The sequence below is a fragment of the Urocitellus parryii genome, chromosome 14 (genome assembly GCF_045843805.1).
Source record: "Urocitellus parryii isolate mUroPar1 chromosome 14, mUroPar1.hap1, whole genome shotgun sequence".
Classification (NCBI taxonomy): domain Eukaryota; kingdom Metazoa; phylum Chordata; class Mammalia; order Rodentia; family Sciuridae; genus Urocitellus; species Urocitellus parryii.
The window spans coordinates 63,074,278-63,091,128 of NC_135544.1; the positions used below are offsets into that span (position 1 = coordinate 63,074,278).

Here is a 16,851-nt window from a genome sequence, read left to right on the forward strand (position 1 = left end):
ACTATTAAAGGGAAAAATCTCAGCTGCTTCCTAAGAGTAGTAAAATACCTCTCTCTCTCTCTCTCTCCCCCCTCTCCCCCCCTCTATTTTTTATATATATATATATATATATATATATATATATATATATATATAAACTTATTACTTTGGTAAGTTAGGAAAACCTATCAAGTAATGTCATAAAACAAAACAAAGCATCTTTTTGAAGAAAAAGGTTTAAATAACATTCTCCCACACCTATGCAGAACAAATATCAAGTAGGGCAAATCTCTTGGGTTCTTTTATTCCCAACTTTTTGTGTCCTGTTTTTTCCTAATAGAACTCATGGAAGAATTTTAAAGGAGGAGAAGGGGAAAAAAAAAAAAAAGGATGAGTAATATGTAAGATTTTTTGTATGTGCCCTCTTTTGTTTGTGAACACCTAAGTAGAAATGTATTTCCTACACTAAAGACTTATTGTTTCTTCAGTAATATTTGTTTATCAAATTGTTTTGATGTTCTTAGGTTCATACGTGATCCTGACCATCACAATTAAAACATATTATTAAAGTTAAGTCTATGACTACAAATCAAAAGTAATAAGAACCAATGCACCAGACAACTCCAACACCCAACACATTAGTATTATATTTGGAAGAATGGCTTACCTTTTTAATTCTGAAAGTCCGGACTCAATTGTTTCCTGTTTTACTTGAACCTTCTGAGCACTACTTATAATTTTTGTTAAATCTTCCTGGCGAATTTTATTTTCTTCTGGTTTTGAAGACGAAACCTTCCAAAAAGCAAATTTAGAAAATCAAAAATACACGGCACACCCATGATTATAATTCAAAGCTTCCCTATTATAAGAATTTTTTGTGATCTACTCAAAGGGAGATTTTGTTCTAAAAGCCCAGGGTGGAATTCTAGGAAAAGAATACACTTCACAGCTCATCCAGAGAGAAAGCAAGAAATAATCAGAAAAAAAAACAAAAAAAAAATTTCTTTAAGTTTCCATGAGCAGTAACATCTTAGGGTTTTTTTCTTTTTCTTCTGCCAAATTCCCTGTAAATTTCTCAAGCCTTTTTATTACCACATTCCACTTTTAATTAAATTTATACAGTAATGGCTACATGGCAGGTCATTTTCTTTCATGGTTTACAGCCCTTTTATGGATTTAGTAAAAATATCTTATTTCAGCAAAAGATATTCATTCAAAAATGTAACAATTAATGCCTATCATGTACAAAGGACTTATTCTGTACAATGGATATATATCAGTAAACAACAAAAAAAGTCCTACAGTGAGGACTTTTTTTCAGTCAACACAGGAATGAACCTTCCTATTATAATAATGACTCTTCATCCTCAATCAGAATGTTGTAAGCATTTTCCTTTCATCAAGAAAATGAAGAATGAGCTCTCACTACAGATGAACACAGGGAAAGGTGGAGGATAGAAAACTTAATTAAAGTTTTATTGGTCTGATTCATTCTAACAAAGAACACCTGTGTATTTTCTGTACATTCTGCATTACAATAGCTAAAACTGCTCATTGGTCAATCATACATGTCAAAATCTTAGCTAAATAATGTTAACAACAACTCACCTTCCTTTTAATGTTCTCCAACAAGTCATCCTGGCCTTGTTTGAAGTAAGGATGCTGAAATTCAACAGGACCATCTCTTTCCTGCTTTACTATTCCAGAGTCAGTATGTACTACTTTACGGGAACCATCTGAAAAAGATTGAAAATTTACTCAGACTGGAATTAGGCAACAGTCAAAAAGTCACACTGGGGGCTGGGGATGTGGCTCAAGCGGTAGCGCGCTCGCCTGGCATGCGTGCGGCCCGGGTTCGATCCTCAGCACCACATACCAACAAAGATGTTGTGTCCGCCGAGAACTAAACAATAAATATTAAAAATTCTCTCTGTCTCTCTATCTCTCCTCTCTCACTCTCTCTTTAAAAAAAAAAAAAAAAAAAAAGTCACACTGCTTGTGTGGAATTTTCCTTTATCAGCTTAATGAGAAAAAAATGGTTTAATCAGTAATTGGTTAGCAGAACAAATAAACTGCTGTCCATACTTACACATATTTAGTTGCCTTACAAAGCTTGCCATGTTATTGTGCTTGAAGTATTTTGGAAGAATTTCTTTTGCAAATCTTTGTTCATCCAAGACCAGAAAACTTTGGCCATTCTAAAGAAAACCAGAAAAGGTCAATTAGTTAAGGTTCTCTGGCACACTCATATATATGAATCCCAAACCTGTCCTGACCAGTCCTTCCATGATACCTTCAAATCAAAATTCTATTCCTGATAATGGCAACAACAACAAATTGCAAGTAAGTGCCAAACTGCAATTAAATTTTTTGATATCTACCTGACACCAAATACTGCATTATATCATTAGCATTTCCATTAAATAAGAAAAATAGACCATTTCTGCTATCTGTATAACAATAAAATAAATAAGATAAATTAAAAGGAAACACATTTTATCAGTATCTGTAGTAGACACTATACTAAGATGCACTGATTACAAATCAACTGCAAAACTCTAAGCTATATGTTTACTACATTAACACTGAAAGTTAACAGTGGCCAGGTGAGGGGGCCCAAGCCTGTAATCCCAAGATTTTCTCTGTGTAACAAAACAAGCAGCTATAGGCAACATAGAAATAGACTGATCACGGCTATGTTCCGATTAAATTCATAAAACAGATGACTGGCATTTGGGCTGTAGTTTATCAATCCTTGCTCAGAGTTCTAAATGTCAGATTTCCAGTAAGTTCCACCAGTCCAACACAAATGACTTCTCTTCCATTCAGTGAAATATGGCCACACTTTCCCCAACAAGGCCAGGATCCTAGCTTTGAGGGAAGTGTCCCTACTATGGCATTATCATAGCTATACCAACACTGCCTGTTCCTACTAACTACTCCTATATTCTTTAGAGTTTTCTTTACTCCAATTCCTATGAAATAGTAATTCTATTAAACTTTCCCTATTGAAAATATTCTTAGGATGTTGTCTTTTGATTGGATCATAACTGACAGACTGTTAACCTGTTTGCTCTCCTTTATGGTACTTATCACTGCTCAGTTATTCATATTGGCTTATTTTATCTATCAGTACCTTCTACTAGAATGTAAACTCCACGAACAAAAGCACTTTGGTTCACTACTGAATAAATTCCTAGTACCTAGCATACTGGGCATTAACAGGTCCACAACAAATATTTATGATTAACTTACTAAATGAATCTTTAGTTCAATAAACTCAATCATATCTGTCGAATCTCAACTCTTGGATAATATCAAATAAAGATGAAAGTTTCTTATTTGAATTTGCATTGTCTTCCTCACACAAAGCCCTCATTCACTCCTATCATTCTGTGTCTCTACTTTGGTATTCCTTCAGTCTCTACTCTAAAATTAATAAATTACATCTTTGAGTACAAAAATTCAACCTTATTGCCATAAACCCATGAGGCTCAAGCAATTCAACAGTGAATTCTCCCTTCTCCCTAAACATTTTACAAGGGTCAGAAAGCCATTACTGAGTGGGACAAGAGATTGGTACCTTCTCCTCCATCCTTACCCATAAATGTTGGCAAACTTTCCAAAAGTAGTCAGTAGCCATTGCTAATGCCTAAATTAAACTTTTGGCACTCTTAGTGTAGAATGCTCAAAATGTTCTTACAAATAATCTAATACTTTAGGATCACTGAAAACAATTTCCAGAATATAAATGTGCAACTTTAACAAGTCTGTAACTTCTCAATGTTCACCAATTATTTCTTAAGTCTTTAACTCCTCTTTTACATATACAAATAAAAATAATTTGCAAATGAGTCTTCCAACTTTTTTGCAGGCCCATCTAACTTGGATTTTACCCTTACTTTGCCATGTTTGTGTTTCACTCTAGAACATCGAAACAATGCAATGGTTGCCAGGATATTCAAATTCCTTCAAAACAGCTAGAAAACACTACAGTTTTCTGGTTTGCTCCCTCCAACTCCTATTTCTTTATTCATCTGTGCTGATTTGAGAATACTAGAGAATTGCCAAAAGGCACAAAAAAGTGGAACAAATGGGTATGAGGTCTCTAGTGAAATCGTGCATCCTTCTCAAGCAATTTGAGAAACAGAGACAAAGGTAAGAACACTGACCTTATAGTAATTTCCTTCTTTTATGGTACTTTATAATAATTATCAACAGTCAATAGCAGTAAAAGCTGTTCTTCACTATCAATGACAAGAACTTTCATTTAACCTCCATAACCTCTTGTCTCTGTATATCAGGTTTCCCCAGTTTCTTCCTAGCTAAACATGTGTCCTTCTCTTTAGGATATATTACATTTAAAAACATGCTTTAGGTTGTCTGAAAATACTATCTCTTTTCTTGACTGTGGAAATAAATTGTTTACCTGAACAAAGAACTATTATATGAAATTTTGAAGTTATGGGAAATGTTTAAAAAAAAAAAAGACAACTTTTTGTTTGGGGAGAGAATAAAGGAAAAACTGAAATATGTATAGTGTGTTTTTCTTAAAGACCTTGGATCTAAAGACTTATTAAAAATTTTGAGTCAGTAACAAATTTAGTATAATTTTGATCATTCACAATATTATTTCTGTTTAATGAAGAGAGGATTATTTCACTTAATTTTGTCAAATTTCAAGAAAAACTAAAGTTACGTAAGTCTTTAGAACTGTTAAGCCAAATTTTCCAAACTGCAGCTGGTGAGTTTTCTGTCCTTGCCTTACACTCAAGTTAGAGATTATTTTCCGCCACTGGGGGAAAAAAATGCCTAAAAGATTGATTGGTTCCCAAAACATCTGCTTCTTCGAAAAGGCCTTAATACGATTTTCAATCAGATACTATAAATGCTAAATTACCTCAACAGAAGTGCAGTACAAGTATGGGAAAATAAATAAATAAAACAGAAACAACTATAAATAGCAACTTTTGAAAGATGTGGGTAACTTATTTTGGTTTTTCAACTAACATCACTGTTTAAAAGTTTTACCTTTCAGTGTCAGCACTGCTTTTAGAAAATATGTGTGACAGCATGATTGAAGATAGGCAGGTGCACTAAGCTACTAGGTTAGTACTAGATAACATTTATCCAGATTTATCCACTAACTTGTGAAGGATATCATTTTTTTTAAAACAGAGAGAGGGGAGAGAGAGAATTTTAATATTTATTTTTTAGTTATCAGCGGACACAACATCTTTGTTTGTACGTGGTGCTAAGGATCGAACCCGGGCCGCACACATGCCAGGTGAGCACTACCACTTAAGCCACATCCCCAGCCCCATGGACATCATTTTCGTATACAATTAAACATGGAACCAGGCATGATGGAGCACACCTGTAATCCCAGCGGCGCAGGAGGCTGAGGCAGGAGGATCTTGAGTTCAAAGCCAGCCTCAGCAACAGTGAGCCACTAGGCAACTCAGTGAGACCTTGTCTTTAAATAAATTACAAAATAGGACTGGGGATGTGCTTCAGCAGTTGAGTGCTTCTGGGTTCAATACTCGGTACCAAAGAAATAAAATAAAAATTAAATATGGTGCTAATCTCTATATTAACTTTAGTACAGTTGGTGGAGCTCAGAAATCTATGTTAGAAGATTGACCTTGGGGATCAGAAATCCATGTTAAGAGGCTGATCTCCAATCTTGACTAGCTGTGTAACTATAGCTGAGTAATCCAACCTGTCTAAGCCTAGAATCCTCAATTATGGTGGGTGAGATGGAGTTAAACTAGATGATCTCTAAAATTCTTTTCAAATGTTCTTTATCATTTCTACCACTAGCACAGGGATTTCACTCATTCATCAAACACTAAACACTTATTGTAACTCTGGCACAGACACAGACCTGAGTTCATTTTCATTTTCCTACTGGTATATTAGAAAAATGAGTAGTTAAAATATACACTAAAAAAAAAATAAAATAAAATTTAAAAAAATAAAATAAAATAAAATATACACTAATCTGGGCACAGTGTCCCACGCCTGTAATCCCAGTGACTCAGGAGGCTGAGGGAGGAGGGCTGCAAATTCAAAGCCAGCTTCAGCAACTTTTGAGACCCAGTCTCAAAATAAAAAATAAAAAGGGCTGGGGATATGGCTTAGCAATTAAATGCCTGTGGGTTCAATCCCCTGCGCAGAAAAAAAAAAAAAAAAGCTGACTTAATAATTTAATAATGGAATAAAAAATTACTGTCTTATTTCTTTGCCTTAAAATTCATGAAATTAAGTATTTGTGGATGAGTATGAAACTCTGCAATTGATACTGCAGGTGTGCGTGTGGTCAGGTTGCTAACCCCGCGCCCAAGAGCCCGGCCTGGGTCTCAGGGTTCCGATCCCTACCCGAGCCGCATGGAGGATGAGTGGGCAATAACGCGGCTCCCGCGCCCGAGGTCCGTCGTCTGCCCAGGCTGCGCGGGGCCGGTTCCGAACGCGACCCGGCCGACCGTTACGGGCCGCCCCGCCCCCACCCCGGCGCAAGGCGAGCGGCGCAGCCGGGCCCCAGCTCCCCTCGTGAGCCATACCAGGGGTCCTCTAGAGGCTGCGCGCAGAGGCCGCGCGCGGTGCCGCACAGCCGCCGCGCGCCTGGCAGGGAGCGTGGAGCCGCCGCGGCGTCCGGAGGCGGCGGCGCTGCCGGAGGCGGCGGCGCTGCCGGAGGCGGCGGCGCTGCCGGAGGCGGCGGCGCTGCCGGAGGCGGCGGCGCTGCCGGAGGCGGCGGCGCTGCCGGAGGCGGCGGCGCTGCCGGAGGCGGCGGCGCTGCCGGAGGCGGCGGCGCTGCCGGAGGCGGCGGCGCTGCCGGAGGCGGCGGCGCTGCCGGAGGCGGCGGCGCTGCCGGAGGCGGCGGCGCTGCCGGAGGCGGCGGCGCTGCCGGAGGCGGCGGCGCTGCCGGAGGCGGCGGCGCTGCCGGAGGCGGCGGCGCTGCCGGAGGCGGCGGCGCTGCCGGAGGCGGCGGCGCTGCCGGAGGCGGCGGCGCTGCCGGAGGCGGCGGCGCTGCCGGAGGCGGCGGCGCTGCCGGAGGCGGCGGCGCTGCCGGAGGCGGCGGCGCTGCCGGAGGCGGCGGCGCTGCCGGAGGCGGCGGCGCTGCCGGAGGCGGCGGCGCTGCCGGAGGCGGCGGCGCTGCCGGAGGCGGCGGCGCTGCCGGAGGCGGCGGCGCTGCCGGAGGCGGCGGCGCTGCCGGAGGCGGCGGCGCTGCCGGAGGCGGCGGCGCTGCCGGAGGCGGCGGCGCTGCCGGAGGCGGCGGCAGCAGCTGCTCCCCGAGAACGCCCACCACGCAGGCGCAGCAGCCCTCGGCCCCGCCCCCCAGCCAGCCCGGCCGGCGCTAGCAGTAACAGGTGTCAGACATTATCAAAAACTCCACACCTGAAAATATTCCCAACTAAGTGATCATCTACCCTTAAGAAAAACCCAAAATGCCTCATGAATTGATTCCAATAATCCAAGTGCCTACTAAAGTAAATGTGGTGTCGATGTTCATGATCATCCTGTCTAGAATCTGTGTGTTTGGAACTAGAAAGGGTCTCGGGCCATGGAGGCCACCCATCCGTCCATCCATCTTATCACAGAGAAACTTAGAGCAGACTGGATAAGAGGCTGGAGAGGGGTCATCCTTGTTTGGAAGCAGAGTCATGATCAAATACTCTAGGCACCCAGACACCATTCTGCGGGCCACTGTTTGGGGAAATTCGGTCATTCACCCTTAGCTCCTCATCAAGTTTCTCAACACCGTCTATTAGCACTTCCATCATCATAATTACAAAATACCCGACTACACACATGGCCGTCTCCAAAGAACACTTTGCCATTTTCTATTTAATGTTTGAAAAAGCCACTGATGAGCAACAGCCGGCGTTGGAACCTCTGCCTACTCCCCCGACAGCTCTCCTCAGAAAAGATGCCAGAGGCAAAGCGAGGGCTGTGTGCGTGTGGTCAGGTCGCTAACCCCGCGCCCAAGAGCCCGGCCCGGGTCTCCGGTCCCGATCCTTACCCGAGCCGGATGGAGGATGAGTGGGCAATAACGCGGCTCCCGCGCCCGAGGTCCGTCGCCTGCCCAGGCTGCGCGGGGCCGGTTCCGAACGCGACCCGGCCGACCGTTACGGGCCGTCCCGCCCCCACCCCGGCGCGCGCCGAGCGGCGCGGCCGGGCCCCAGCTCCCCTCGGGAGCCATACCAGGGGTCCTCTAGAGGCTGCGCGCAGAGGCCGCGCGCGGTGCCGCACAGCCGCCGGGCGCCTGGCAGGGAGCGGCGAGCCGCAGGCCGCGAGGGACCACCCCGCGGGAGGGAGCGGGAGGAGGCGGTTCGGAGGCCGCGGTGCCCCGACCATACCTGGCTCCAGGTGGTGAACTCGTTGGTGTGGGTTTCCTCCACAAACGTCCACAGCTTGCTGAGGAAAGCCGGCACGTTCCAACTCGGCTTCAGGAACTCCGAATTTTACACCCGAACGCAGCGGCGGCGGCGGTGGTGGTGCTGGCGGAGTCGGCGGCGGCGGCGGCAGCACCTGCTCCCCGAGAACGCCCACCACGCAGGCGCAGCAGCTCTCGGCCCCGCCCCCAGCCAGCCCTGCGGGGCGCTCAGCTAGACTGGGAGGCCCGGCGACCGCGCGTGATAGACAAATCTCTGTGCTCCGCCCATGCGCGCTGGTCTCGCGCCGGTCCTCCTCGAAGCCAGTCCTAGGCCCCGGCCGCGCCACAGAGAAAAGTGATTGGATGCTGCCGGCGTGATGGGCGGGAGTTAAAGGGGACGCTGCCCTCTCATTTGCCTTTTATACGGGAGGTTTCGCTGTAGCGGACCTCCAGTTAGGAGAAGGCGCTTAGTTGTTTCTATGGGGAAGGGCATTGAATTCTCTGGCTGTGTCAGAAAGGGCTACAAAAAGCCATCGGGGGCTTTTGAGTCCTTAGTTTAGCAAGCAAAGTGTAATTTGCATCTGGGTAGTGGAAGGGATAAATCACCTGAGGCAGAGGGCAGCTTTCCAATGTGATGTGTTAGGCCCAAATAGAAACTGTTAAAATAATGAACCTTATCCTTAAATTTTAATTAGGGGAAAGCGACTCCTTTAAAATATTTATCGAAAAGAGGAATTTAAACAATAACTATTTTGTAAATACGGATTACTGTAAACCAGGCACTGTAATAGGCATGCTGTTACATGTTGTTTATAATTATGCAAACATCAGTGCCTACTCTGTGCCCAGCCTAAAATGAATTAGCCTAATTCTTTTCTGGGGAGGGGGTAAGGAGAGTGAGGGGGAGTTTAGGAGGTGGAACAGAATTAAACCCACAGCAACTGGAGTCAAGAATTGAACAAAGGATCATAGTTTCTACTGACTGTCTTGTGACCTTCACCAGGAGACCTATTAACAATCTCACTGGACACATCGCCGGTTTTCCTCCCCACTACCAATCTGAACCCTGCCACTCTGTGTGCTCCTTCCCCTCATAGTTGGTGGCCATGCACAGACAGTGCTTGCAGGCCTTGTGGATTGTGCAGGAGCTAATCTGACAGCTGGCTCAACTCAGCAGGACCCAGAGAAAGGAACTCAACCTTCCACACCCCAGGGCACTGCCCTAGGGAAAAAAAAAAAAGTCAAAGACAAAAAGAATTTTAAAAGCAGGAAGAGAAAAGCGCCTCTTTACATGCTAGGGGAATCCCATAAGGCTCTCAGCATATTTCTCAGCATAAACCTTGCAGGTCAGGAGAAGAGTGAGATGATTGATTAAATGTGCTGAAAGTAAACAAATAAGCAAGCAAACAAGCAATAACAAAAACCAACCGCCAAACAAGAACAGAGATTTTCCCAGGCAAACCTAAGTTGTAGGAGTTTAGCACCGGGCTTACCTTACAAGAAATGCTAAGGGAGTTCTTCAGGACACTAATTAGTTACAGGAAAACATATGGAAGTGCAGACCTCTCTTGTAAGTACGGGTATCGTCAAATTCAGAATACTGTTTTGAGATATTATGGAGTAATGAAAAAGAGAGCAAGGGTGACTGTATACTTTTTATACCAGTCAAAATAGACTTTCTCTGGAGATTCATTTAGAGAATACATCAATAGCTCATTCCTTTATATTGCTTATAGCAATGTATCACATTTGCTTCACTATTCATTCACTCAAGAATATCTGAGTACTTTCTGGTTTCAGGATATTAGAAATAAAGTTGCTGTAAATATTCCTGTATAGGTTTTTGTATGAAGATAAATTTTCACTTCTCTGGGATATATGCCCAGGAGTGTAATTACTGTTGTATGGCAGGTTTTTAAGAAATTGCCAAACTTTTGCAAGGCGCCTGTACCATTTTACACTGCCAACAAGTGATTCAGTTTTTCTGCATCCTCCCCAGCATTTGGTTTGTCACTATTTTTTATTTTAACCTTCTACTAGTTGTGCAATGATATCTAATTGTGGTTTTAATTTGCACTTTCCTAAACGCTAATGATGCTGAACATATTTTTCTGTGCTTATTTGCCATCTGTTTATCCTCTTCAGTGAAATGGTTGTGCATGTCTTTTGGTCCTGTTCTAATTGGTTTGTTTTGATTTTTTAATATTGAATTTTGAGTTTTATAGACATTCTAGCAACAGTCCTCTAACGGATATATGACTTGCAAATATTTTCTTCCAGTCAGTAGCTTACTTTCCATCTTGTTCAGTAGGGTCTTTTGAAGAGCAAAAAAAATTGTTTTTCATTTCCATAAAGCCCACTGTATTAATTTTTCTTTTGTGACTAGTAGTTTGGTATCAGTTCTTGCTTAGCCCTGGATACCAAAGGTTTTTCTCTTTTTCTTTTAAAACAAGAGCTTTGTGGTTGTGTGCTTTGAATTTAAATCTGTGATCTATTGCAAGTTAATTTTTGGGTAAGGCATGAGGTTTAGATGAAGGTTCAGTTTCTTATGGATGCTCAATTGGTCTTGTACCATTTGTTGAAAAAAATTATCTTTCCTTCAATGAGTTGCTTTTGCACCTTGTGTCAAAAATCAGCTGCGCATATTTGTTTGGGTCTATTTCCGGGTTTCTATTTGTTCCACCCAGCTGTGTGTCTAGCCTGTCAGTCCTCAAGTCTTGATTGCTATCACTGTTTAATCAGTCTTGGAATTCAGTAACGATCCTCCTTATTTAAGCTTCTTTCCCAAATTGTTTCAGCTATTCTACTTCCTTTGCCTTCCCATATAAATCTTAGAACAGTCATATAATCTATAAGTATAAAAATACTGCTAGGATTTTGATAGGGATTGTTATACTACATTTCAATTTGGGGAGAACTAACATCTTTACTATGTTGTGCCCATGAACACAATGTGTCTCTCCATTTATTTAGATCTTTGATTTCTGTCATCAACATCTTGGAGTGCTCAGTCTACAAATTCTGTACAAATATTATTAGATTGATTCCTGTTTCATTTGAGAGCAATTGTTAGTGGTATTACATTCAAAATTCAAAAAATTCCATAAATATAGAATTTGATTGCTTGGTTTAACTTGTGTCCTGAGGGCTTGCCAAATGCACCAGTTCTAGAAGTTTTTAAATATGTGTGTGTGTTTGTGTTGTGTGTGTGTGTGTAAATATATATATATATATGTATATATATATATATATATAAAATATAATATATAAGTATATATAAAAATATAAATATATATATAATTTATATATAAATTACATATAATTTATAAATGTACAAATACATATATAATATATATATATATATATATATATATATTCATTCCTTGGAATTTTCAACATATATTTTATATAAAATAACACTTTTATTTCTTCCTTTCTGATGTGTTTGTCTTTTCTTTTTCTCCCCTCACCTTACTGTTTTGTCTAAAACTCCAAACAATATGTTAAATAAAGGTAGTGAGATTACATGGCCTGCTTTGTTGATGATACCAGGGAAAAGCATTTGTTCCTTCACCATTACATGTAACAGTCTGTAGTTTATTGTAGATGTTCTGTATCAAGTTTGAGAAATTCCCCAACTATTCCTAGTTTCTGAGAGTTTTCATGACTTGAATTTTGTCAAATGATTTTCTACATCAGTTGATACAATCATGTGATTTTACTTCTTTAGTTCATGATGAATCACACCGATTTTCAAATATTAAACAAGACTTGAATCCTTGAAATGTATCCTTTTGGAAATGATAAAGAAATCTTCTTATGTATAGCTGAATTCTATTTGCTATTATTTTTTTTTTTGACTATTTAAATGATCTATTTTATTTTGGGTGAGATGTAGTAGGCAGTTAGTGCTTTTCAGTAAGTTAGTTTGTTTTATCTAATTAGCAAATTTATGTATCTTAATACAAACTAATTGTCCTTTTGGTATCTCTAGGGTCTCTAGTGACAATTTTATTTCTGGTATTCATAATCTGTGACTTCTCTTTTCTACCTTCTCAGTCTTCAGAGAGATTTATCAATTTTATTGATTTCTCAAAAAAAACCCACTTTTCTGTTTTATTGATTTTCTCTATTTTTCAATGATATTGATTGATGTAGTTGACTTATTTTTTTTCTCTACACATTTTGTGTTTTCTTCTCACTCCTTCATGTGAAAAATTAGACTACTGAGACTTTACTTTTTTCTAATTTAAGTTCTTAATTATAGAAGTTTCCTATCTTCACTGTTTTTCCTATCTCCCACAATTTTGTTATATTGTGTTTTCATTTTCATTCAATATTTTAAATTTCCCTTGAGATTTCTACTTTCACCTTAAAAGCAGAAATTTAGATGAAATGAACCACTAATGGCCTACTTTTATCTAAAAATGTGTTGTTTTGGAAATGATAAAGAAATCTTCTTATGTATAGCTGAATTCTATTTGCTATTATTTTGTTAAGGATTTTTGCACTAAATTTATGTGGTAATATTACACAGTTATCTTTGTTTTTTTAGCCACCTTTGATTATAGTGTCAGTATAACACAAGTGACAGAATAAATTAGAAGGTATTCTATCTACTAATTTCTTAAAGATTATAGAATGGAATTGTGGTTAATCCTTCTTTTGATTGAATGCTTCAGTAAAACCATCTGTGCTCAGAGATTTTTTTTTTTTTGGCTGATTTTAAGTTATGAATTCAAGTTTCTTAAAAGTTGGTTATAGAGTTATTTAAATTACCTATTTGAGTGAGTTGTGGTAGTTAGCACTTTCCAAGACATTAGTCCATTTCATTTATTAAACCGATGTGTGTAGAGTTGCTTGTAGTATTCCTTTGCCTTTTGATATCTGCAGTATGTCATAATAGCCTATCCCATTCCTGATGTTTGAAATTTATGTCTTCTCTCTTTCTCTGAGATTTGCTAGATATTTGTCAATTTTACTGATCTTTTAAAAGAACCAGTCCTTTCTGTCATTGATCTTCTCTTTTCAATTTTAATTATTTCTGCTTTTATTTTTTTTCCATCTTCTTCCTTATTAACTTTGGTTTATTTTAGTTTATTTATTTGAAGCTTTTCCTTTTGGAAATGTAAGCTTTTGGTATGAAAAATTGCTACTGCTGCCTTGTTAGCTGTATTCCACAAATTTTGATATGCTGTACTTTCATTCATTTTGATAAACATTTTATTTCTATTGAGATTTCCTCAGTGTCCCATGGATTGAAACTAATTTTTTTTTTCTGTTATCTGTATGTTACTAATTTCTTGTTGGATTCCATTTTGGTCAGAAGCCACATATAAAATTCTAATTTTTTAATTTTGCTTATGTGTATTTCATAATCCAAAGTGAAGTTCATGATGAAATTTATTCTATGGGGGCTTGAGAAGAGTGTATATCCTATTGTCTTTCTGTAGGAAGTTCTTTAAAAGTCAGTTAGATCTTGTCAGTTGATAGTGTGGTTGAGTTCTTCTATATGTTTCCTGATTTGATGTGCAAACGTTGTATTAATTGTCAGGGGAGAAGGAAGTCAAAATATCAATGTATAACTATGGATTTTTCTATTTTTCCTTTCAGTTCTTTACATGCATTTAGGATCACAATGTCCTCTTGTGGATTACAATGTCCTCTTTTTACCAGAATAATTTCCATATGGTCAAGTCTATTTTATTTGATATTGATATAGTATTCTTGCTTTCTTTTCATTAATGTTTGCATGCTATATTTTCCTGTCATTTACTTTCAATTAACATATATCACTACATTTGAGATTAATTTCTTATGGATCACAATGTCTTCTTGTGGACCTTTTACCAGAATAATGGCTTATAAAGTTTTTTAATGTTTTAAAAATTCACTCTGCCAATTTCCATCTTTTAATTGATATATCTAGACCATCTACATTTATTGTAATTATTGATATGAGAGGACTTAAGTTTGTTATTTTATTTTTGTTTTCTATTTCTCTTTTGTTACTCTGTATGTTTCTCTTGCCTTCCTATGATATTTTGAATCTTTTTTCCCTAATTCCATTTTCACTGATCCACAGAATTTGTGAGTGCATCTCCTTATGTACTTTTTTTGGTGGTCGGTTATAGGTAGTACATCATACATACATAACTTATCAATATATACAGGTATTGACATTTACCTAGCTGAGTGAAGTATAGAGTATAAAGTATAAATTACCATTTTTTACTGTCATGTATTTATAATTTTGTCTTAAATACTTCCTCTATATACATTGAAAACAAATTTAGGCAGCATTATAATTTTTGCTACAATCACCAAACATTTGTCAGAGAATACTCAGGAGGGGAAAGTCTGCAGTATGTAATCAGATTCTTGCATACTTTTTTGTTATTCCTTACTTTCCGATGCTCCGTCGTCATTCTTTTTCCTGTTTGGGGAACTTCGCTTAGCTATTCTTTTGGGGTAGGTCTGCAGGTGACAGATCATCTTTGTTTGTCTTGGTCTGATAATATCTTGACTCTGCCATCCCTCAGGGACATTTTCACTGGGTGCAGAATTCTAGGTTGACAGTTCTTTTCTTTCAGAACTTGAAAACCGTGGTGTCATTTTCTCTGGCATCTTTGGTTTCTGATCAGACATCTGCTGCCACTGGGTGGCTTTCCTCATAGGCAATGCACCATTTACCTCTGGCTTGTATCAGGACTTCTTTCCTGTATCTTTAGTTTTCAGAAGTCTGACTGCGATGTGTCTGGGTGTGGGTTTCTTTGTGTTTATCCCACTTGGGATTTGCTCAGCTTCCTGAATCTGTATGTCTGTCTTTTGCCAAGTTTGGAAAAATGTCAGCCATTATTCATTGAGTGCTCTTTCAGGCCAGCCTGGTTCTTTCTTTTTTTTTTTTCCCATAACTGTGGAGATGCAATGTTGGATATTTCATCATGGCTCTACAGGTCCCTGAAGCTGTGTTCGCTTGGTTTAGGTCTATTTTTTTCCTCTGCTGTTCGGGTTGGACCATTGCTCTTGTTCTGTCTTCCAGCTCACTAGTTCTTTCTTGTTTCCCCCATTCTGCTTACGAGTCCATCCACTGAGGGATTTTGTGTTTGCCGGCTTGTTTCAGTTGTTATATTCTGCGGTTCTAACAATTTCATTTTGTTCTTCTTGATATCTTTTGTCTTTGGACTGAGACATTGTTTTCCCTGGGACTTTTAATTTTTTCAGTTGTTTCGAGCATGTTTGTGATTGCTCATCGAAGCATCTTCCAATAGATTATTTAAGATATTTGCTAGATAATCATAACACCTTTATTATTATCTTAGTACAGTAATCTTTGGGGGGGGCTATGTTATGATTTAGATATTAGGTGTCTCCCAAAAGCTCATGTGTGGGATAATACATGAAGGTTTGGAGGTGAAATAATTGAATTATGAGAGTTTTAACCCAATCTGGGTATGAATTCCCTGATAGGGATTAACTGAGTGGAAAGGGTAAGCAGGTAGGGTGTGGCTGGAGGAGGGGGCCATTGGGGTTTATAGTTTGGGCTGTTGAGCAGAGCTCGCTTCCTGGTGTGGGGTCTTGCTTCTTCCCTCCACCACACCCTTCCACCACGTTGTCCTGCCTCACCTCACGCCCTGAGGAATACAGCCGGCTGTCTATGGACTGAGACCTCTGTAACCATAAGCCTCCAAATAAACTTTTCCCCCTCTAAATTCTTGTCAGGTTTTTTGGCCTCAGAAGTAAAACAACGCTGACTACAACAGCCTAACAGGATGCCAAATGCAAGATGCCAAAATCTATGGATGCTGAAGTTCCTTAGACAGTGGGTTGTGGTATTTGCACGTAACCTATGCACATTCTCCTGTCTACTTTAAACCATTTCTGGGTTACTTATAATAGCTAATACAATATAGATACTGTATAAATCGTTGTTACCCTGCATTTGTTTTAAGAATAATGATCTCCAGAATGAAGTTTCCAGAAGCCTTTGGTGGGGCCTGGGGTAGCACTGTTGATCCCTCTTGTTCTGGGGCTTCAGCCTCTTGGATGCGCAGCTACTGGTTCCCCCAGCTCTGCAGCCTGCAGATGGCCACTGTGGACTATCCAGCTTCTGGTTGTGTAAGCCAATCTTATAAATCTTCTTTTTATAATCACATTCCTATCCATATCTTCTGTGGGTTCTGTTCCTCTAGAGAACTCGAATAATAAAATAATCAATAAAAAAACCCTCAAGAATGTTTAGGGTACAGGCCAAGAAACTCCCCTTAGCACACACCAATTGTGAACCACCATTTTTTGTTTTAGGTATAAATAGAAAAATCAATGCTAACAATAAGTGAATGAGATGTGGGAGGTGGTGTCAGGGGCAAACTGGCTGGCCAAGTATCACCTGCTGGGCTCTGACACGGGGCCTAGGTGGCTAGGGGCTGGGCACGCGCAGTGAGGCTCACTTTCCATAACTCATTATCCAGATAGATCACCAACGGGGATGTGCT

General features: G+C 40.2%; 1 protein-coding gene across 2 annotated transcripts in view; it reads right to left on the reverse strand.

Annotated features, from left to right (window-relative positions):
• Positions 1-2,074: 2,074 nt before the first annotated feature.
• The window catches only part of LOC144250126 (alpha-1A adrenergic receptor), a 52,501-nt gene continuing 37,724 nt past the window's right edge, over positions 2,075-16,851 (reverse strand). For both annotated transcript variants that reach the window (XM_077792589.1, XM_077792588.1), the window contains one exon: positions 2,075-2,177. In XM_077792589.1, the coding sequence (XP_077648715.1) occupies positions 2,149-2,177 (29 nt within the window). In that variant the 3' untranslated portion in view covers positions 2,075-2,148. The remainder of the gene's footprint in view (positions 2,178-16,851) is intronic.